Source organism: Euprymna scolopes, chromosome 27, assembly GCF_053919585.1.
Source record: "Euprymna scolopes isolate OS-2025 chromosome 27, ASM5391958v1, whole genome shotgun sequence".
Lineage (NCBI taxonomy): Eukaryota > Metazoa > Mollusca > Cephalopoda > Sepiida > Sepiolidae > Euprymna > Euprymna scolopes.
The window spans coordinates 87330254-87354920 of record NC_136508.1 but is presented as its reverse complement, the minus strand read 5'-3'; the positions used below and the strand labels follow the sequence as shown (position 1 = coordinate 87354920).

At 31.5% G+C, this 24667-nt stretch overlaps 1 protein-coding gene across 1 annotated transcript in view; it reads right to left on the bottom strand.

Annotated features, from left to right (window-relative positions):
- Positions 1 to 1649: 1649 nt before the first annotated feature.
- The window catches only part of LOC145248965 (sodium/potassium-transporting ATPase subunit alpha-B-like), an 85727-nt gene continuing 62709 nt past the window's right edge, over positions 1650 to 24667 (bottom strand). Inside the window, exons 9-20 of the mRNA XM_080110772.1 lie at positions 20794 to 20992; positions 20184 to 20295; positions 18888 to 19020; positions 18440 to 18632; positions 17360 to 17672; positions 16601 to 16818; positions 16382 to 16483; positions 14490 to 14739; positions 8419 to 8593; positions 6668 to 6798; positions 3680 to 3781; positions 1650 to 2369 (exon numbers count right to left, since the gene is read on the bottom strand). Of these exons, the coding sequence (XP_079966898.1) occupies positions 2249 to 2369; positions 3680 to 3781; positions 6668 to 6798; positions 8419 to 8593; positions 14490 to 14739; positions 16382 to 16483; positions 16601 to 16818; positions 17360 to 17672; positions 18440 to 18632; positions 18888 to 19020; positions 20184 to 20295; positions 20794 to 20992 (2049 nt within the window). The 3' untranslated portion in view covers positions 1650 to 2248. The remainder of the gene's footprint in view (positions 2370 to 3679; positions 3782 to 6667; positions 6799 to 8418; positions 8594 to 14489; positions 14740 to 16381; positions 16484 to 16600; positions 16819 to 17359; positions 17673 to 18439; positions 18633 to 18887; positions 19021 to 20183; positions 20296 to 20793; positions 20993 to 24667) is intronic.

Here is a 24667-nt window from a genome sequence, read left to right as displayed (position 1 = left end):
TTTTTTTTTTTTTTTTTGAAAAGATGGAAATCACCTGCGATTCTATTCCCCATCTATGAGAGGCACACAGACAAACTGTGAGAGTCATGCCGTTCACCCTTCTAACTCAATCGAGCAAAAGCGAAAAGAAACGTCATATAAAAAAAGAATTCAAAAGAAAAGAACAAAAAAGGTCAGAGGCAGTCATTTGTTATTGGTGCTTCTTTGAGGCAGCAGGAAAGAAGAAGAGAGGAAAAAAGGAGGGGAAGGGGAAGAGAGCAAATGATTTTCAAAAAAGGAAAAGAAAATGAAAAAGAAAATGAAAAAGAAATCAGATGTCTGCAGCTACCTGGGAGGCAGATGAGGAGGGTGGGGATAGGGTGGTTCAATCGCTAGAAGTGTAGAAAACGCATCTAAAAATACAATTATTAACTGAATGTAGAATGAGCATTTATTAAGCCGAGAGTTAAAGGATTGCCATCAGCACAACTTCATTTTTGGGGGCGTGGGAGGGGGGGGGTCTGTCTGTTATTGATTTTTGCAAATGAAGATGTTAACACTAGCATTCATAAAAGTCTTTCAAATGTGAAAAAGTTCTACCCAAAGACTGTGCCACTAAGTGACGATTAGTCTTACTTCCATCTAAAAAGTCAATACTTAAAAAAATTAGAAGAAAAAAAAAAAGTTTACATGGTGGGAGAGGGGAATTAAGGTTATTTATTTTTAAATTTTAAATATATTTTTTTTGAATATATATGCATTAAATTTTGTAAAAGCATGTCCTTTGTCAGGCCAACCAGAATTGGCATCAGATTGGGGTTATAGCAGTTTTATGCTAATTTGGACCCACTGAAATTTGAGCCCAATTTTACAAATCCTAGAATACAAATATTTTTTTTATTGATATTTTTCAAATTTTATTTAGTTTTGCATACTTAACAGGGTTGGGGCAAGGGTATATCTCTGTTTAGCAAGTTTGTGAAATACTCGGCATAAACAAAAACAAAAAGAAAAAAAGATCAAACTCAAAAATGGTTTGAAGAAATTTTAACATCAAGAGAAATAAATGCAACTTTAAGTGGTAATCTTGTGTAAGAGATTTCTTTGCAGTGCAACCGTAACACCTATACATATATGTACACACACACGTACACATTTGTCTATGTGTGTGTGTGTATACATCCATGTATGTCTGTGTGTATATATATATATATATATATATATATATATATATATATATATATGCAAGTAGGTAATTCCTGAGCACTGTATCTAGACAGTAGGAGTCCGGGTAACCATGCAGAGCTTATAAAATGGTTCCAGTCCAATGTTTAACGGACATAAGGGAAACCAAGATAAACTTGCAAACCTGCCAGGAAGACAGAAAAAAAAAAAAAAAAAAAAAGAAGAAAAAAAAAAGAAAAAGAAAACTAATCAGATGGTCCCCCATACCTTTTGTCAATGAGTTGCTCATCGTCAACCTTTATACATACAGAATCTTTTTATGGTGGCATCAGATTAACTTCCGACTTAAGCAATTTCGTTTTGTTGTCAAAACATTTTCTTCCAATTTCCTTTCGAGGGTTGTAGCAACTTGAAAAGTGTGAATCAGTGAAGCATAAAAATTTTTCTGAGTGACAAAATATTAAAAATGGAAAATACATGCTAGCAAAGGTACCACGGTATTGATTTAATTAGTTCAACATAGGGAATCTGAACTAATGTAACAAAGCTTCCTTTATTATAAACTGCCCAGACTGACTGACGGTGCCTCATGCATCATGAAATACGGGCTATCAGGCCACTACACACACAGACACACACACACACACACAGTTTAATATATATATGTGCGTGCACGCGCTTCTCATCAGAATAGATACTGACCTCCCAAAAGCTATTTATTTTGAACTAATTAGGTCAAATATGAGTCTTTGCTGGATTACTGTCTTTTGAAAATATCCACACAGCCAGGCACACTCACTTGCTCTCAGCCAGCCACACAATGTACATAGGCTCTCATATAGCATACTCTCACGCGATTAGATGAACCAGAAGATAAATTACAGTTATCCTCAATATATTCAGAGTTCTCTTGAATATGTTTTGGTGAACGGAGGGAAAAAATTAGAAAAAGAAATTTAAAAGAAAAGAAAAAAAGTTTTGTAAAAAAAATTGTGCCGCACAGCCCCGCATTCTGGTTCTTTGCTGTTTTTTTTTGTTTTTTTGTTTTTTTAAATTGAAATTTTAGACTACGATGGCACGATCCTCAATAGTAGGTTTCAGATTCAACCCAGCCACCAGGATGTCGTCTCAGAATAAGTTTTCGGCATTCATCATAAATGAAGATTAATAAACTATATGGAAATGCAGGGAACCACCAAGAAGCCCTGGAGAGAAGAAAAAAAAAAAGAAATGCAGTTAGCACAATAAAAAGTATAAATGCTTATAAAGAATAAAATTATTTGGTTAAAAAGAAACTGAAAGACGTGCTGTCAAAAAAAGAAATCTGCAACTGAAGATCATGTGGCAACAAGTGTCATCCAATCTTGTGTGTGGCAATATTGTGTGACATGCTCTCAAGAACCTGTCCAGTTATCAGCACCATATGTGTCATGGAGGAACGAATATCTCTCAGTTTAAACAGTGTAGGTCGTCCCCACTTCCTTTTCAGGTAGTGAGAAGGAGGGCAGTTGAAAATCAGATAGGTGAGACATTTACCAAGTGATAACCATGATGTTTGAATGAAAGACACCACTAGATGAAAACAAGCAGTAGTAGAATGAAGAGGCAGCTGCTCCTGAAAAGAACTTCGAGTTAACTGGCAAAAGTGAATTGAAAGTAGTTTTAAATTTCTGTCATTATCAATGCTCATGGCATACTAAATCAGCATCATCAGCAGATGAATGAAATGATTGTCCCCATCCAGATGTGTTCAGATCTTGCAAATGCATTCTTCATCTACCACTGCCCCCAGTTACATGCGAAAAGGGAAAACTTAGACACAAATTTGGTTACTCATCTCGCCAAAAGTCATACAGTCAGCAAACCAAAAAGTATAAAACTACTTACATTCTTACAAATGATGATGCATCAGCCAATATGAACCCTTCCTCCCTCCAAAAGGAGGAGGTGATGCAGGAGAGGCTAAATCATATGAAAGCACGGGCAGAATCTAATTAGTTTTTAACAAGCTTTTCTAACTAACCATGTTTGTATTGATCTATTGAATCATCATTTTGTTTTTAGACTTTTGTTTCATCTTATTCTCTCAATGAAATCATCATTCGTGATAAGAAAACTTTTGGCATTCAATAAACACGATCCGGATGTGAAACCAGCAATACAAACCACCCGTGATGGCAGTTGTCTTGTTTCAACTCATCTTCAGAAAAGATTTTTATAAAATGGATTCAGATTTTGATTTCATATCAATTTTAACGTCAATTATTGAAGCAAAATGTGTATCACTTCAAATGATACCAAATGATTCGGAGTTGCTTAAATATATTGATCAATGTAACAAGTCAATTAGTTTGCAGTTGAATGTGGTAAATCTGGCTGAATTTTAACTAAATTCCATTAGTTTGGAAAATATGCAGAATCTATTTCTGAAGCAAAAGGCAACTGAATAATCTGTATTTTTCATTCCATCATTTTGTTTTGTGGAGAAAAGGAAAAACAATATGGCATGACTTACCTGAGAGGTTGCATACGCAAACCTTGATCTAGACCTGGACAATAGGTCAAGAAGGCAGCTAAGACAGTTTCAAAAATAATACCAAATGTTAAACGGTGATTCCTAGAAAACAAAGTAAAAAAAGAAAAAAAAAAATGAACAGTTTTCAAATTTTCTAAATTTTTTTTCTTAAATTTTCGCTTCAGTTCTATACCATTAAAAACGAAAATGTAAGGTGTCTTATTTGATATATTTTTTTTGTTTAAATAAGCGGATATCAAACTTTTTATTGGTTTTACCTACACTATATTGTTATTGTTTATTTTAAAGCAATTTTCTGTATATATTTAAATGGACTTTGAATTTTTCATATAATCTTTTGTTTTTACTTATTCTTGAAACAGTTATTTGAAATGAGTTTCAGCAAAAAATATTTCATGCAATTGGAGTCTTTTATAGAGCCAAAGATTGTAAAATAAAAACAAAATTTTAACAAAAGGTATATGTTTGGTTGTCACAAACTTTATCTACTTTTTATGAAGTAAATTTATGAATGGAAATGAAAAAATATATTTTGTTTAGTTAATTTGTGATATATTGATGAGGATGAAGGCAAGATGCAATTTGAGCAGAATTAAAATTTGATGCATAGAAACAAAAGAGACTACATGGAAGCATTCTGGAAGCGGAGAATACATTTAAAAGTGAGATGAACAAAAAGATGATCTCTAAAAGGGTTGGTAGCAATTCTTTCCAGCAAAACAGCATATACAACAATCAGTTTTATTGCTTAATCTTTTCATCATATGACAATAAATAGCAGAAAGAGAACATCACATTTTTTTTAACTGAAATAGTTTTTAAAAAAGTTTACATTTTGAAAATCCAAACTAAAACCTTTTTTTATCATGAAATTTGACTTTTGAAGATTAAAGACCCGACTCATGGAAATTCCATGGTGCTTTCTACATTAATCTTACGATTTATTAATTCCATTTGAAATCATGTTTGGTCAGGGTAAATACTATAAAAACTTTTTTCCATAAAATTAACTATACTTATCAGCTAAATATTTTTTTTTAATTTAAAAATTGTAGCAATTTAATTCTTTTTTAAAACAATATTCTTACACTAGAAATAATTGTCAACTAAATATATATTTCAAATCACTAAAATGTCATGTTAAAATATAATAAAAATTATATTATTTTAGTCAATGGGGTGGTATTTTTAATGTGCTTGAAAGATAACGTATAAATGAACATGAAATGACTTATAAAGATTAGCTGAAAATGATTGCACATTTCGTAAACTGAAGAAATATTTGATTGGAAAATGCTGGAAAGAGAAAGATGTTGAAAAGTTATTTAAAAATTTTTTCAAAATCAGTTTCTTTTGTTTCAATTTATTTTTGAATATCATTTTTAGTTCAACCAAAATTAAGATGTCAGAAGGTTAAATCAAAGTTTTTGAAAATCCTTTATGAATGCACACAGAAAAACTATTTCACAAATGTAAACACATCCTCAATAAATCCTGGCTTTCATATATAGCTAGCACTGCTACTAATAAAAGAAAATTCATATAATTTTTATTAAGTAGTACTAAAATTCAAATGGCATGTGCCATAATTTGAACCCAATTGGATCATTAGTTGATAAAATGCCAGTTCTTTACACAAACCTACAGATGCAAGTTTTTAAAAGAAAATGAAAAATCTGAATTTGGTGCATTAATAAAGCATTGCTTTCCAATAGTTGAAGTGGCACTTAACCATAAGCAGGTTGAACTGGCATCCTTTGAAGGAGGAAGTTTCATTGGAATGCCAAATTCACAAATAATCCTCAGTCATTTGTAGCTTTCCGATGGGATAAATGCTGTTCAAGCAAAGTAATGGATTGATAAGTTTTGATATGTGGCCATGAAATTTTACAGACAAAAGCGATGCGGAATGTTCAGATCACCCAAATCGGAAATTGTCCTTGGAAACATTCACAAACTCAATTGGGTTGACTGTAAATTGAAGTTGCAGAAGAATTAAAGACATCAGATATTCACCATTTCACATAAACATTTGTCAACAAGAAATCTCAGTTCAATGTGGATCCTGTTGTTCAAAACTGATGTCAACAATTGAGAGCAATATTAATGAAACAAAAAGTTTGGATATGGTGATGAAATATAGATCCACCACTTTACTAAGGAATCAAATCAACAAGTGAAAGTGAACTAAAGACACAAAGATCAGCAGGCAAGGTTATAACCGCTGTGTATTTTGCTCATTAACATGAGAAATATAGCCTTATTCGTACGGTTGACAGAATCACCCAGTAAAAACATTCACAGATGAAGATGCTCTTTTACCAAAACAATGCATCATGTTGATTGCAATGATGGCAAAACTACAGCAATTACACTTTGAATTACTTCTCCATTTACCCTAATTTTCAGTGAGCACCAACTATTTGCAGACCTCAAAAGAATGTTCCCGGAAAAAAAAATTTGGTTCCCATAAAGAAGTGATATAAAAAACTGAGGAATACTTTAAGGCCAAAGTTCTGCGGTCCTGGATATTGCCTTAAACTATATCCAGTGGTGAGGCCCCAACTTGCAGGCTTTGGGGAGTGTGGAGCCACCCTTTAATTACCATTGCTCCCAGGTCCACTCTGACCCGGAGTGGTAGTACCTGTTAGGGTCCCAACTATGGGTTAAATAGAAACTGACTTGAAAACAACAAATATATTCTATTAAAAAATTTTTCTTCAAAATCTTTGGATTCAGCATTAAATAACCCGAAAAGGGTTAATATGCCGTAAAACAAAAACAATCAACCAAAGTTCTGCAATCAAATTATTATAAGCCGAATATGTTGATGAAATCGAATTTTGTCTAAAAGTGGTTGCTTTATTAACTAATAAGCCAACCATTTTTAGGCCTGAATCCAATGACGTGTTATACCTTGTGTATATTAACAAAAAAAGTGACATTTGAGTTGAGAACTCTACTTACTTCATTCCTTGTTGGAACAAAGAAAGTCTCCTAGTTTTGCAAATGATGAGATCTGCCCATTGTACAACGACAATAGACACAAAGAAAGCAGTGTGGCAAGTATACTCTAATTTCTTCCTCTGCGCATACGTCTAAAAAAAGGAAAAACAAAGGAAAGAATTAGACAAGGAAAATAAGTACAAAGCATTACAAAATGATTACTCAAATAGAAATTTTTTTTTTACTTCAAATTAGTTATTAATGTTAAAACTTAAATCAAAATCAAACCTTTTTAAGAAAAGAATGGATACCAACGATTACTTTTTTTTCTTTTTTGAAATATAAACATTTGAGGATTAAAAAATATTTTTTTAAAGAAGGTTGTGTTTGAGGGCTATGGTAAGCACGGTAAAAAAATTAAAAAATAAACAAGTAGTTGTTGCTTTTAAAAAAAATTCAAATCTATTAAAATCCATTATTTTTTAGCAACTTTTTTTAAAAAGAAAAGCCTGAATTTTATCATAAAAAGCAGAATATTAAACTTTTTTTCCCCTATTTTTAATAGAATTTTAAATTAAAACTTTTCGAAAACCACACCATTCATTGCCATTTTTTTGTCACAATCGCTAAAACATTAAAATATTTTTTAAAAAGGTTTTTGAACTAAATACTTTTTTTTTTCTGTTCAAAATGAGTTGCTATAAGAATGTGCAAAAATATTATAAGTATGTGAATTTCAAATAATTCCAATTTTTTTTTAAAATCACTATAGATTTGTATAGATAAATTAAAAAAAAAAAAATTAATGATGATTTAAAATTGAGTATGGCGGCCTGAAGGCAACTAAAACTATTTAGTCATGCATTTTTAACGTTTGATTTGACAATTAAGTGAACGGTATAATTCTTTTTTCATAAGCGATATATATATATTTGTTGCATACATAATCCCCAAAGTTAAGCAACAATGAGGCTGTCCAATACCAGATGGGTGCCCATTTAGGGAATGCTAGGCATTGTACGTGTTGAAAACAACTGCATCTTTTATCAGTTGGACCACCATAGGTGAATAAACAAGAAATTGCCGAAAGAAATTATATTTTTTAGCAAAATGTGCAGTTATTTACCGATTTTTTTTTCTTTTTTGGTATCAATTCTTCAAAGCATTTCCTATTTAATGGTATATTAGTAATATTGCAATCACTAAAAAAAAAATTATTAATTTATTTTTCAAAGATTTAAAAGTAGTGTTTTTCGTAAAAATAATGAAAACATATCATTTTTCTTTTTGCTAATCTGAAAGATAAATTATTAATATATTCAATGAATTTCACACTTCAAAACACAAAAGATGAAAAATTAAACGCATTCAAAATTATGATTTTCAACCTTAAAATCTGATATGAGCGCAGTTGTTTTTTTTTTTTTTTTCAATATACAATCCTTACCCTCCCACAATACAATATATTTTGCTCAATTTTGGCTGATTATTTTAAGCATATTTGTAATCACAAGAAGGGGGGGGGGTTGTAGGCAATAAAAATAAATATATAATATATATATATATTATATAGACCATGAAAAAAAATAGTACACCATTATAAAGTTCATTCTTTACTTAATAATCGGTGAGAATTTGGTATTGATTGGATAATTACATGATTTTTGGTAGATTTTTAAAGAGAGATTCCGTCAAAAAATACTTACTCCCTCCTTTCGTTTTGGCTGTTTTGACAATGCAATGTATGAAATATTAAAAAAAATTTCACTTACCCATTCTTGCCCATAGGAATCCTCCAAATCATTGACTCCCATAGAGTCCCAATTTTTTCGGATACCTAAAAGTCGTGATATCCAGAAGCCATTCTCAGCCATGATAACAAAATAAGTGAAAAATCCGGCACTAGCTTGGATCATTCCAATTTGACCATAGGCCATACTGATCAACCTAGAATGAAAAGAAAAAAAAAAAAAAAAAAAAGTATACTAAAAACATCCTCAAAAATCAATTTTTTCATTTCACATTCAGCAAGTATTTTTAAGGGTGGATAAAAAGAAAGAAAAAAAAAAAGAAATTATTTTGAGACAATATTAAAACCAGATATTTTAACAGTCAAATAAAAAGGGGGGGGGATTTGTCTTAATTTGACAAAGTAAAAAAGGGAGAGAGATGAAATATGGTAATTAGTTAAGATGAGGGACAGATATGGAAAAGATTTTAGACTTTTCCTCTTTACAACTTGTATTTTAAAAGTTTAATTAAAAAAATATAAAACGATATTTCAGATTTTGAGAAGAAATATAAAAACCTCCGTTCAGAAAAATCCCAGTAAATGACTCCAACACAGAGATTTAGTCAGATGACATGTTTAGCAATATCTGTAAGAACTTATTTTTAAGACCTTTAAATTATAAATGAAATCAATTCTTTAAAATTTCCATGCACATTTTAAAGATGCACTGGAGTGAGGATGGAGTAAAAAATTTACCAGTTTGAAAACACTGAAATTAAGTGAAACAGCATCCAGTCATCAACTTACGTTTATATGAAACCAGTTGTGTGTGAAAGAGAGAGAAAGTTTGTTACTAATGCTCTCAGGCAACATTAGGTAAGCCTGCTAGTTAAGCCAATAATTTGTTTGTTTAACCAGCGTATCAACCATCTTTGGCATTTAATGCTGTATACAAGATTTTATTAGCGATTTTTGCTGGGTATATTCGGGCAATGTTTATTATTTGATGTTTTTTTTATATTTTATGGTAAAGATTTGTTCTTTTTAAGAAATTTAGAAAGGTTTTAGGGTTTTCTTTTTCAAAGAGTTCTTTTAAGTTTGTAGTAGTGTTGATGAATTTATGTGAGATCATGACAGTCAAGTAAAAAGTGTTTCACTGTATAAGGTTTGTGACATGGTATACATTTGGGAGTTTCTTCACTTTTTAGTAGATGGGAGTGAGTTATGTATGTGTGTCTTATCCGGATACGTGATAAGACTACTACTTCTCTACATGATTTTTTGGTATCTAAAAAGTTGGTTTTTTTTTTAAGTATAGGCATAATTTGGAAGAGTTTATTGCTTTCGCAATCGTTTCCATTTCTTTGTAATAAAATTGTTTATTGAAGGTTTGTAGTTCGTATATGGGACCTCTATGTCACTTATTTGGAGTTTTAAGGACTTTTTGGCTGCCATATCAGTCTTTTCATTTCCATGAAAACCATAGTGATTAGTAATCCAACAGAAGAAGAAAGTTTTGTGTTGCATGATAGAATGCATCATTTGTAGCAGTTTGATTAGTAAGGGATTATTTAATTTTTGATTTTTTAATGATTCTAATATTCATAATGAATCTACAAATATTATAAATTTCTTGGAGTTTTGGTTGGTGATAACATCTAGAGGCAAGTTTATGGCTGTAATTTCTGCAGACAGAGGAGTTATTTGGTAACTGTTTCTGCTGAATAGTGTTTTCTGAAATAGCGGCACATCTCACTTTGTTTTGATCTTTGGAACCATCTGTGTAAATTCTAGTTTTTCTCTATAGTCTAAGGGGTGAGTATTGGATTTAGAATATATTGTCAGGTCTAGTATGACTTTAGGTTAGAGTTCTGTGAGATTTTCCTCATGGATGCTGGTTTGATCTATTGAGTTGTCTGTAAGTGATTTTATTGTTTCTTCCATGTAGAGACCAAAGGGTTTAATTGCATTTTCTTTTCTTTTTTTAATAGATGTGTGTAGTTGGGATTGAAAGTGCATTGATAGGCAGAATTTTTGGGGTTTGACTTTAGTTTTAGATAATATTGTAAGTCTAATTTTTCACGTCTCACTTTTAGTGGTTCATAGGCTTCGGCATATAAGCTTTCTATCGGGGAGGTTTTGAATGCAAGTCTTAATACTGTGTAATGAATAGAATCTAGAGTTTTAAGGTAACTTTTTCTGGTTAAACCATATATGAAGCTTCCATAATATAGTTTGGTATTTATCAGGGTTCTATATAATTTTAAGAGTGATGAGCAGTCTGATCCCCACTCAGTATTTGCTATAACCCTTAATAGTTGTAGAGTCTTGAAACATTTTTGTTTTAAATATTTTAAGTGAGGGATGAAGGAGAGTTTTTTGTCAAAAATAAGTCCCAGAAATTTATGTTGGTTAGCTATCTCGATTTTTGTTCCTTGTAGGTTGAGAGTAGGGTCATTGTGCATTTATCTATGACTACAGAAATGGACACAGTTTTGGTTGTTGAAAATTTAAAGCCATTTGTAGTTGGCGTTCTGAAGTATGAATATTTTTGGATCTATGGCAGATTACAAGGTCATCTACATATAATGAGCCATTCATCTCATCATTTAGACAATTTACGATATTATTGATTTTTATATTAAATAGCGTAACTGATAAAATGCATCCTTGCGTGACTCCTTCCTGTATTTTTGTGTCTGATTGGGTTGGTCTGATTCTTACTTTAAAACTTCTATCAGATAGAAAATCTTTTATCAGTATGGGTTGTCTGCCCTTTAATCCAAGGTTGTAAAGGTCTTTTATTATACCCTGTCACCATGTTGTATCATAGGCCTTTTCTAAATCAAAAAAGATAGCTATTGCAAGTTCGTTTTTAATGAATGCTTCTTTGATAAAGGTCTCCAATCGGACTATGTTGTCCATTGTTCCTCTTGTTTCTAAAACCACTTTGTAGGTTGGCAATTGAGTTGTTCGTTTACAGATACCAGTTTAATCGTTTATTCTTTCAAATGTTTTGCAGAGACAACTTGTCAATGCAATTGGTCTGAAGTTTTGTGGATTTGAGTTGTCTTTCTCTGGCTTAGGATGGGGATCATGATAGCAGGTTTTCAGCTATTATGTGGTTTTCCCTTGAACGTGTTTAAAAGATGTGTTACTGATTTGTATCTCATCCGCACCGGTAGCTGTATTATGTGCTTCGTTTATGGCTTTTAAGAGTTCATTTTTAGTTAAAGGATAGTTGTATTCTTTGTTGTTTGAGTTGAAATTTAATTTGTTTATCTTTTTTTTCTTTATCTTGTTTTATCTTTTGGAAGGATTGACTGTAATTTTTACTCGAGGAATTGTTTTGAAAGGTTTCAGCGAGAAGATTTGCAATATTTTTTGTCTGTTATTTTAATGTTTTGTAGGAGATGATTTAAAGGGGAGGATGAGTTTTTGCACAAAATTTTCTTTACCATGTTCCAACTTGTTTAGGGTTTGTATTTGAGTTTATTTTATTTATATAATCTTTCCATGATGTTCTTTTTGCTTCTCTGATAACTTTACGAGCCATTGCTCTTTTTTGCTTAAAAAGATTTAAATTATTGGTTGGGAGCTGAATTTTTGTAAAGTGGTTTTACGTAGGCGAATTGCTTTTTGGCATTCATTGTTAAACCAGGGTCTTTGTTCTTTGTTAGTTCTGCTATTTTTAGGGTATACATTCATATGAAATGGCTTGTAATGTTTTAGAAAAGTATTCCATAGATTTATTTGGGGTTTCCTCCTCAGAGTTTTTGTTGGCATTTTTTTTATATTCCTCCCAATTTGCTTTTTTTTTTTTTAAAAAGATTATTTTGCATTGAGAGCGATGGATTTTTGTTTCTTTCAGATTTGTTATAAAAAAAAAAAAAAAAAAAAAAAAATCACTGGAAAATTGGTCGCTACCCCATGAATCTTCTAGAACCTTCCATGAGGATAGTAGGACGACAAAGATAGATCTAATGCTGAGCAGGTGCCTGAAGCAGGATGCAGGTATGTGTTGGATTTATTGTTTAATATGCACAAGTCATTGTCACTAATAATTTTTCAAGATTTTTTTTCTTTCTTATCCAAGTATGCAAATCCCCATATATCATTGTGACTATTAAAATCACCTAACAGTTAGAAGGGTTTATTATTTTGTTCAGCATTACTCTTGCTTGGACCCTGGGGAGGGACGAAGATAGTGCAGATATTTCATAATGTCTTCCGGTTTGATGTTTGATAGGTTTGCTTTTGTTGTTTGGTTATTTGGTCTGGTGGTATGCTGCATGGTTTTTTTTTGTTATTTCAGAGTATTTCATTTTTTCGGCTAGGTTATCAGCTACTTCGAAGATTATATTTTATTTTAATAATTTCTTTTTCTTTTTTCCATTTGTCGGATATTTTTGAGTTTGCACTATGGCCTTTTTGGTAGTTAGTACATTTTGGCTCTTTTTGGCAATCTGTATGGGTTTCGTTTTCTCCACACCTTATGCATACTGGATAGTGTGTGCACTGGTCTCGATGGTGTCCATACCTTTGACAGTTGTAGAATCTGAGAGGGTATGTATGGTTCTATGCTTATTTTTACATATCCTATTTTGAGGTTATTTGGGATTTGATGGGTATCAAAAGTTAGGATGTAGGAATTTGTATCAATGGTTTCACCATATTTTTTTTTAATTTGGATTCTTTTTACATTGATAACATTTTGATTTGTTAGGTTAATTTTGATTTCTTCCAAAGAGCACAGGCATAGTTCTGAACTCTTGATCACCCCATTACTAGTATTTAGCGTTTTGTGGGGGTAAATTTGTACTTTTTGATTGTTAAAAAATCTCCATTTAAAGATTTCTATGTTTTTGGCTTTCTACTTCCACAGTTATTTAGTTTCTTGATCATTTTTGGTTTGATACTTGAAATATTTTTCTCTATTTTGAAGGGAGACACTTTTGTTATCAGTTCTCCTTCAGTTGCTTCAATAATTATAAAATAAGGAAAATTTTGAAATAGATTTGGTTTTGAATCTGAACTTGATTTGTCGGAAACTTCACAATGGTTTCTTTTTTTTTTTAGGCTTTTTATTTGCCATGTACATATTTTGGAATTTTTATTTCTCCTGCTCCCCACCCATCTCTGAGCCTTATGGAGGAAGTGTTGAGGGAAGGAGGAACCCATTTGCCTCAACACAACAAGAATACAGGAAAAGTAAACTCTTCCTGCTGATGGACTCAAGCACCTTTGTTTCCTTCATCTTTTCTAATGGCCTCATTTCTAGAAAAGATGTTAGTTTTCCAGCCGTGTTTTATCCATTCTTCAGTAAGTTGATTGACATTCCAGCCACCTCTTACTAAATCAGCTTATTGCCTAATGTGGGGAATGTGAGTGTATTTTCTTGCTGTATTTGTCTGATTTAGTGCTAGTCATGATCAACTGATTGATTGGATCAGGCCTATCCAACAGCCCGTCTTAGCCCAAGTAAGGACCAAAGTGGCGTGTTGCATCTCATGTCCTAATAGGACCTTGAACACGATTTGCTCAACCACCAGAATCCCGTCCTTAGACATTACGGGTTGCCACTCACAGTCAACAGGTGGCCTTATTGAGGGACCTTTACCCTTTGCAGGGGGGGGGGCAGTCGGTGTATTCTAATGCCCTACCGACAGAGCGAAAACCAATAATTACGGGATATTTGATTGGCCTAATGGATAATACCATAGAAATAGTCAAATTAAAATCTAATCAATCTCTAATCAATCAGATCTATTACACACATATCATTTGTCATTGGGGAAAGTATGACTACTGGGTAAAATAGTAACCTTTATTCAAAGGCATTTTACATCTAAATGATTCAAGAGGTTAATAAGCCACAGCAATTAACAAAACCAAACCGAGCATTGTAAATGATATGTTGAACATGGAGATGTCATCCAAAGTTGGAAAGAATTCAAGTTCCATTTTTGTGATATCATATAGAAAATATATTAGGATATAAAGAAACAACAACTCTCCAATGTGAATTTCACGTTGACAGATTTTTGTACGATTGAAATACGATTTCATTTTGACAACCAAGAAATGGAAAGAAAAACAAAAACGGCTTACCTCTCATTGACAAGTTTGTCATTGACCGGATCACGTGGTTGTCGTTTCATGATGTCGCTTTCAGCTTGTTCATAAGCCAATGAAATGGCTGGTACCATGTCAGTTCCCAAATCAATACATAGAATAGTGATAGTTCCAAGAGGTAGAGGAATGTCGAGGAGAATAAAAAACAGGAACGGACTGATTTCAGGAATGTTTGATGTCAAGGTGTAAGCAATTGATTTCTTCAAGTTATCAAAAATTAGACGACCTGCAAAGAGAAAAGTTTTTTTTTATAGAACAATTCATTGTGTAGTCCTTTAATTTGAGCAGGGGTAATGAATTTTGTTCATGAGAGGGGAAATAAAAACTTAAATTTTAATCTCACTTTATCTGACTTATCTGTGAATAGATGTTCTCATCTTTCAAGGACTCCTATATCTATATCATTTAAAATCCCTATCAGAGCTAGTTAATGGTGTAAACCAAGGATTAGCAACTGTGGGGGTGAAGAGAGCCAAACAAAAGCTGGCCATATTAACAAATATAATATAAATCAATTTCTTTTGATTTGTGCCACTTTGTGACGAGGAAAAGAACAAATTTAATAGTTTTTTTTATTTTTCAGCGGGAATAAGAGAAAAACAATTACTAAATTAGAAATGATAAAATATTTCACAAGAACTTCTCAATCTAAGGTGGAGTATTTGTTGAAGAAAAAAATTCATGTGTTTTTATTTAACTTTGACCATAAATTAATTTTAGTTATTTTCAAAGTTATTCCAAATAATCATCATCAATAGGTTTTGCTTGAGTTTCGGACAATTTTGTGTGAACAATTTTAGGCTGACACACATCAGTGTGAGTTTACTATGGGACAATCAAATTTTAAATGAAAAAAAAAAAAAAAAAAAAAAACGAAAGAAAAAAAAATGCATTAAATTTTTATTGCATGAAGTAATTTGAACAGAATTTGAATCACAAGCTTCAAGAGAAAAATAAGCTTTTGTATTTGCAAAGTGTTCAAAATGTTGGTTGTGAGTTTCATAAAAAAAAAAAAAAAAAAAAAAAAAAAAAAAAAAAAAAAAAAAATGGCAAGTTATTTACCATGTATTTTATGATTGATGATAAAAACTAATGAGAGTAGCTAATGGGAGAAGGTGGGGGGGGGACTGAAATCAAGATAAATTTCCTAATTTAGGGTCCATGCAGCTAAAAAAACTTGTAGCGTGTGCTAGTGATAATAAAAATTAAGAGAAAGACATTTAGTACACATGATGTAGATGAAAGGAACAGGAAGTCATTCTTTTTACTAAAAGTCACAGTTTATCATGAATCATTTGTCTTGATTAGATTAATGAGTGTGAACAGAATAACAATTCTAAAAGATATAATTGAAATATTATCTATACACAATACAAATAGATTTCTAAGATGTTCTAAAAGAAATGTTTCACTACAATCTCTTACGAATTATTAATTTGGCATAATTTGACCTAGAAATACGCGAGAGGATATCGGTCAAATGTTGAAACAAATGACAAAGGAAATATTAAGCATTCCAATAGGAAAATAATGTTTTTATAAATAAAATCACAAAGAAAAAGAATCAGTCGGTTAGAGAGAGCCAAGCTCGTCACCATTTCTTCACCGTCCAAGAACCACCTAATCCTACACCACCCCACATGCCTTTCAGAAACGTCAAAACACCAGTTATAATCAAAATCTGATTTGTTGGTGTGAAATAAAAGCAATATATTTTTTATAGATCAACAAGGTTTTACTTTGCTGTCAGTGTGTATATATAAAGTAGTATTTATATAGATTGGACAGACACATTTTGACCAGCCATACTGAATATGTAACATGATTGAATCAGCTGTGAAGATGAGGGAGCAAAAAAAGAAGCTTACCTTCTTCAACACCAGTGACAATAGATGCAAAATTATCATCTAACAAAATCATATCGGCTGCTTGTTTGCTGACATCACTTCCAGCAATTCCCATAGCAACACCTGGGAAAATAAAGTTGCATCATCAACATCAGCTCATTTTGTGCATACACAACAGCAATATTTTAGTTGTAACACAAATAGAAATGAAAATCAAATTTTCTCTTTTCAAATTCTCACCGATGTCAGCCTTCTTTAGAGCAGGAGAGTCATTGACACCATCTCCTGTGACAGCTACAATATGTCCCTGACGTTGACAACCTTCAACAATAATCAGTTTCTGTTGGGGTGATGTACGAGCAAACACAATCTCAGAATGGTTGCGCAATATTTCATCAATCTGGGCAGGAGTCATATCTCTCAAGTCTGTTCCATGGATGACAGCTGCCTGAGCCTCCCTGGAAGAGATAAGCACAAACTTATAGAAAACAAAACATTCAAACAGCAACAACCGGAGACTTCTATGTTTGAGTAATGTAAAGAAAATGATGAAATACAAAGTAAAAAAGACTTTTATTAAAAGAAAAATGACATTTTGTGATTAAACAAATTCTAATATGGATAGATGAGATATGGTTGGAACATTTGGCAGTTAAGCAGAAAAGAAATAAGCTTTCTTTGATCAGAAACCTTTAAAGTGTTTTATAAAATGGTAACAGCAGATTATGAATACAGATAAGGGTAGAGCAACACTGATTAAGGTCAAGAGGGCAAGACGTAGATGATTTGGTCATTTGTTTGAATAAACAGTAGCTGTTGTAGCTAAAAACGGCCTAGAAAATGATGCATGATATAATGGAAAAGAGTTGTGGGACGGAATGCAACGTTTTGTGTTGGCAAAAATCAGTCGTTTCTTATATTGGACAAAAAAAAAGAAAAGAAAAGCAAATGCGCAATGCAGGTATTATGAAGAGAATTTCAATTGATGGAATAACAAACCTTGAATTAACTTGTTCGACTGGGATGCCTTGTTCAGCAGAAATATCTTCTACGGTCTTGCTTCCCTCAGAGATGATCCCGACACCCTTAGCAATAGCTTTAGCAGTGATGGGATGATCGCCTGTGACCATGATAACCTTGATACCAGCACTACGGCATTTTCCGACAGCATCTGGCACAGCAGCTCGAGGTGGATCAATCATGGACATTAAACCAACAAATCGGAGACCCGTAAGAGGGAAGTTTACTTCATCTCCATCAAACTGGAATCCAGGGGGAAATGCGTCACTCGGAAGAACGTAATCACAGAAACCTTAAAAAAATAAAGATAAAGATTCATTTGAACTTAGGATCAATTGAAATAATGCAAACAAACAACCTTTTACGATATTCAGTGCAAATAAAGATTTTAAAAGTTTCAAGCATTTCTGAAGCATAAAATATCTGGCTCCAAATTGGAAATATCCTACTCCAAGAATTGGAATTAATTTTGGAGAACAGAATTTTGTTTTTAAAAAAAAAAAAAAAAAAAAAAAAAAAAAAAAAAAAAAAAAAAAAAAGAAAAAAAGTTAATCTATTTGTCTGAATGGCAAATGACTGGTTTCAGGCTTAGACATTTGGAAATGTTATTTGCAGAAAATACAAAACTACTGAAACCTCACAAAATATTACACTCCATTATGAGGACATGTTAAACACAATAATTGAGAAATATTAAATTTTTTTTTAAATCTCTTCTTTATTTAATTTATTGGCAAGAAAGATTAAAAGTAAATTTATTGCACAGATTTTTTATTAATAGCGTAACAGCTTTTAAAATGACAAGTGTACAACATTTTAAAAGTAAATTGAACAAAGTCAGAAATAATAAAGATTATGACATCTGTTGGAGGTTTATCTGATAAAATATTTAGAATTTGATCTGTACATTCCTATTCTGTGAGATTGTAAATATTTTTCTTATTAAAAGTTGAAATGAGATTGATAAAATGGCTAGTCATAGTAGAAGTAGGACAGCAACTAAGATGAAGGAAGCAGAGATTCCCTAATCTTAAAATAAGTGTCAAAAAACAAGCTTACCTAATACTCTCTCGCCCAAACCTCCAAGTTCCATGTAAGCAGCGTTAAAATCAGTCCTGAATGTTTCATCAACATCGATGTCTTTTCCTTTCATCAAAGCAGTTGAACAACGATCCATAATTCTTTCAGGAGCACCCTTCATTACAAGAATGTAACGTGGATCATTTGGATCTTCATTTTCGTGGACAGATACCTAGCAAGAGCAAGAAAAACGGGACTTTAAGGAAATTCATATTTTACCACATTCAATTGTGCATCTTTGTTTAAATTTCAAGATAATTTCAATTTTATAAATTAATGTTTGATAGAGAAAAGGTGAACCTTTCCTTATTATTATAAGAATAAATGAAAACAAAGAACATGGGATTTAATTGAAGTTTTTGTTAATTAAAAAAAAAAAAATTGTTAAATTCATTTTATTGTTCAATATTGATTTTTTTTTTTTTACCTGGTATTTGTTTGTTGAATTGAATGGAATCTCAACAATTTTCTTGTTGCGTCTTCTAAATTCTGGGACACTTCCAATTGAAAGTTCAACACATTTTAGCAAAGCAGATTCAGAAGCGTCACCATTACATTCTCTGCAGCAGAAACAATTTCAAGAATTTAGGAGAAAAAAACAAATAACATTCAACAGGATTTTTAAACGACTGGTTTACATTGTTTATTATTTGGGGCTTTTGTGGGGTGCAAGCCATCAGCTTAATATATTTTTCTGCCTCACATGTAGCTATATTTTTCTGCCTCACATGTAGCTATATTTTACGGAATGTGTGATTCTAGATATTTTTCTCTTCATATCTGAAATAGTTTCCAATATATACTCTGTATATTTTATGTTGTAATGTAACAATGAAAAAAAAATACTTTTTTTCTTCATTCTTGTGTCATATATGTAAAAGAATAATGATAATGTTTGTCAGTGCATCACACAAAAGTTTGTGTGGTGCCTTTTTACCATCAAATGTTCACATATAATCAACGCACCTTAACAATGGACAGGTTCTTGTTTTTCATCAAGAATAATGGTTGCTATTTTTACAAAAACTCTTTCTACTGTAATAAATTGTTATAAACAAAAGCGTCCATAATCATTTGGGTTATTAATAGAAAAAGATCTTTTGCAACATGCATCAAAATGAGCATTTGTATCAGAAAGAGGCAAAAATGCACGTTATATCTTGTCCAAGACTAAAATTGGCAAGGAGTAAAATTGCAGTTATTTACACATAGCAGTTTAAAATCAATAGGCTTGTCAGTGACTGGTGCAAAGGTATGGGGAAATTTAATTACTGCTATGTAGCAATTATTGATCAGATGGTTTAGTAAGCAACTTGCAGTATGCAGTCATTAGTTAATTTGTAACAATACCTTTCATTATTAAGTACCTTCGAACTAAAGAATCATGAACTTATTTCAAAGATACAAGGAACAAAAATGACTTCATAAAATAACTAAATTCATAAAAATCTTAATTCTGCACAAATTCAGAACTGTTTTTTTATATAAAACAATTGCAAACAAAGTTCAGTATTTTAGAAAACTGCATTATTATCTGAAATTATTTAGAGAATCATTTTAAAAATACTTGATATTTGCCTTTGTTTCACAGAAGATGAACGCAATATGTACTTGACTAAGATAATTATATGAATCAGCTATGAACCAGTTTCCATACTTGCCAGGGCTGTGAAGAGTTATTGCGTTTGTCAACATAGATTTCGTATTGTTTCCATACACTAACCTTTTCAGTACAGGAATATTCTCTTGGCCGACCTTAAACTCAGCACGATTGCACAACATTGCAATACGAGCGAGGGCAAGCCAGTCAGTGCTATCTTTGCTATAAGTGGCATCTGCAAGAGAGAAATTTATTTGAACAAAAATGATTCACAAAAAAAAAAAAAATTTGCAAAGAAATTCAAACAATAAACAAAAAAGAGGAAAACAATATTAGGTAGAGTCAGAGATTTATAGTAAAAAGTAAAATTTTCTAACAATTCACAAGATTATTTCACAAAGAAAAATTATGATCAAATTTTATAAAAATCAGTTAAAATGCTTGTTTAATTACGTTACTAAAAGAATGGGGAAAGACTTGAGACCTTCAAAAATTAAAAATACTACATTCAATTAGGTAAAAGAATTTATTTGAGGTATCTATAAAAATGTGAGTGTTAGTTAATAATTGTGGGTGGGGGGGGGGGGGAAATTTTTTTTGTTGAACACAAGTACAAATTCCATAGCATGAATAAAGGTTGATTATAGATGAAAAATGTGTCAAGAAAAAAAAAGTGTAAAAACCCGTTTCTTATTTGTGGTAACAATGAAATTTATAACACAATAAGACTTACTTGATTGATCTTCACTGGTATCAGCTTCAACGATGCTTCCTCCATACCACATGTGAGCAACTGTCATTCTATTTTGGGTGAGGGTCCCTGTCTTATCTGAGCAAATGGTTGATGTAGAGCCAAGTGTTTCAACAGCTTCCAAGTTTTTGACAAGGCAATTTTTTCTTGCCATACGTTTAGCTGTGAGAGTCAAACAGACCTGAGAGAAAGAAAGATCAGTTTCTAAATTACAAAAATTTTGAAATTCTCAATTGTAAACAACACATTGAGAGTTTTCAAAAAGTCTTTATAGAGCATGAAAAAAAAAAAAAAAACCCTGATGATTTTAGAATCAGTCATAAAATTTTTTTTTTTTTGTGTGTTTTTTTAAAGAAGCAAATTTTCAGATTACTTCAGATTAATTGGAAACTTAACATCTTGGCATATTTTAATAAGTAGAAAAAAAATATTTTGCATGATATTACAGTTTTTAGCCAAGTTTATAATAAACACAAAACACCTATTTTGACATTTAGGTGTTTTGTGAACAAAGCCGGCTTTTTTGGTTTTGTTTAGAGCAACTATCTATTTAATATTGAATAAAGTCGTCAAATGGAATCTTATAGGTAGGATAATTATTTTATATTGTAAAAAAAAAAAAAAAAAAAAAAAAAAAAAATGTTGAAATTAATTTTTTGAAAAGTCTTAACTTGGATGAATCTAAGATTTTAGTTTGTGTCTTTAAACAGATCCTTTCTATTTTTCAGGCCATAATATTTCCTTCAGCATTGTTGCAGATCCTGATCATCTATAATAGAAAAGCGAAAATGTGTGTGTGCATCTTTTTGCATGCCCGCCAAAGGATGGGGGGGGGGATTAATAAATCTTACAACTTTTTATATACTATCGTCTGTACCTTCTATTATGTTACAAAATTTTATTGTTACAAAATTTGCAATTTCATTTTCTCTACTACTATGGCGTGAGATTTGACCTAGAAAACCACACATTATGTTCGTTTAACCATCGGCTTTTTTAAACATTTAATTTCACCCTTCCTCACTTCTCTGCCCGTATAGTGTCATGGTAAGTTGCCAGGCTATTTGCCTCAAGGTTAGATTCTGGGAGAAGTTTTCTTATATTTCCTAGATCGTAATATCTCAGATTTACAAACAGACATTGTCTCTATCTTTTTTTTTGATGGAGTTAAACAAAATTCCTGCCGTCTGTTGTGTTGGCTGTTTGTTTGCCTTTATCGTATAAATAAAGTGAAACTATTTGAATGCAAACGCAACCACTTGGCCTTCCGGACGGATAGTATCTGTTCTGTAATTCGTCCTTGGTCAATGTAGGAGAAACATTTCATACTGAAACAATTACTATTTATCCAAATAAATAGTAATTGCCAGAGTACCCCTATTTTTTTGGGGAATTGGGTTTCCCCCCCACATTAAAAACGACCTTCATGAGATGTTTAAAAGCAACGCTATTTCTGCAAGTCATCTTTTTGATTGGCTACATTTAATTTGAACACTTTACACTTCCGGTCAGGTCATGGAGTAGAGGTAGGATGTCAGATTTTCTTTCACTTTTTCCGCCTTTGTGTCATGGGTTCGAGCCTATCTGCCTACTACCACTTTTGTTTACCCCTCCATGCACCCGAGAAACACCAGGCTAGTCTATTAATATACTGTACAAGATTCTTGATATGATAAAAACCATTGGAGGTTCTCACCTTCCAATAAATGTTTATATGCATGTCTTAAACAACTCCTCTTCTTGCCTGTCAACAGCAAGACCGTCTTAAAAGACAAGATGGCCGGTGGGCAAAAATAATTTAATCTGCTGACGTCATCATGGATAGTCCTTACCGGTGACATCGGTAGTCACCGGTAGGCACTCGTAACGTCTTGGAGTCAGTGTAATATTTCTTTTTTTATTAAAATGCCTTCACGGTGCATCGTTCCAAATTGCTGAGGAAATTATCATAAGACCAAAAAGTGACGATATTTTCATTTCCGAAAGATAAAGAATTATAATGCAGTAAAAAAAAAAGTAAAAAAAAAAAAGATTTTACACCATCTCCATTCAGCAAAGTAAGTTTTAACGTGCTACCCCCCCCCCTGTATTTAACACGATGTAACTATAATTTAATTCAATATTATCATCCTAAATTTTTTACCATTCAAAAGAAGAAGCTTCAAATAAATTGCTAATATTAAAAAAAAATTTTTTACAGCATACAAAACTAATGAAAATGCGAGACAACATCGATTCTTTAAAACACGTGTTTTAAAAATCTAGCAAGAATTAATTTTCCTGAAATTTTTCAATATTTAAAAATAAATTATGCCGGCTGATTAAATTTTTAAACCTTTTTTTAAAGCTAGAAAGATAAAATTTAAAAAAACTTATTTATATATATATATATATATATATATATATATATATATGAAACTAAACTAAAAAAAAAAAAAAAATGCGCGTTCACTCGTGGTCTTTTCATTTCATTTCATTAACATAATTGGGTTTGTATTACTGTACACATAGATTCGAAAAAGTTGTCAAAAAACAAATATATAACAAATAAATGTTATCAAAGGCAAGATAAGTTACTTTTCTACCAAATATTTTTTGTATTTTTATTCAATGTAACATGTTTATTCAGCTCGAAAAACAGTGTTTACCGATGTATTCGAAAATTCAAAATGGCGTCTGATTCTCTCTTTAACACGGTAAGTTTGGGATAAGGTGTTATATATAAAAAACTATACAACATACTATTAAAAACCCGCCGAATATATGTCAACCTATGTCACAGTAACATATATTGAGCAAATTTTTAACAGTATTTTATCCGGTTTTGTATTTATAACACCTTTTCCCAAACTTACCGTGTTAAAGAGAGAATCAGACGCCATCTGGAATTTTCGAATACATCGGTAAACACTGTTTTTCGAGCTGAATAAACATGTTACATTGAATAAAAACACGAAAAATATATCCAGTTTGGTAGAAAAGTAACGGGTTTGTATTACTGTACACAGATTCGAAAAAGTTGTCAAAAAACAAATATATAACAAATAAATGTTATCAAAGGCAAGATAAGTTACTTTTCTACCAAACTGGATATATTTTTCGTGTTTTTATTCAATGTAACATATTTATTCAGCTCGAAAACCATACAGTGTTTACCGATGTATTGGAACATTCAAGATGGCGTCTGTTTCTCTCTTTAACACGGTAAGTGTGGGAAAAGATGTTACAAATAAAAAAACGGATAAAATACTGTTAAAAACTCGCTCAATATATGTTACCGTGACATAGGTTGACATATATTCGGCGGGTTTTTAATAGTATTTTGAATAGTTTTTTTATTTATAACACCTTTTTCCAAACTTATGGTGTTAAAGAGGGTGTGAGACGCCATCTTGAATTTTCGAATACATCGGTAAACACTGTATGTTTTTCGAGCTGAATAAACATGTTACATTGAATAAAAACACAAAAAATATATCCAGTTTGGCAGAAAAGTAACTTATCTTGCCTTTGATAACATTTATTTGTTATATATTTGTTTTTTGACAACTTTTTCGAATCTATGTGTACAGTAATACAAACCCACGTATTTTAACAAACTGAAAATATGGATATAAAAAAATGATTTTGCATGTTATTTTTGTTATGTGGTGAAATAATCTTAAATAAGAAACATGATTTTTTCTTTAGGTTAATTATTTTTTTACTGTGCAATATTTCATGAATTTATTAAAAATATTGTTTTTGATTTTGAAAAAATATTGTGGTTCATTTTGATTAAAAAATATTCATTTTGATTAAAAAAAAAATATTGTTCATTTTGATTAAAAAATATTCATTTTGATTTAAAAAAAGT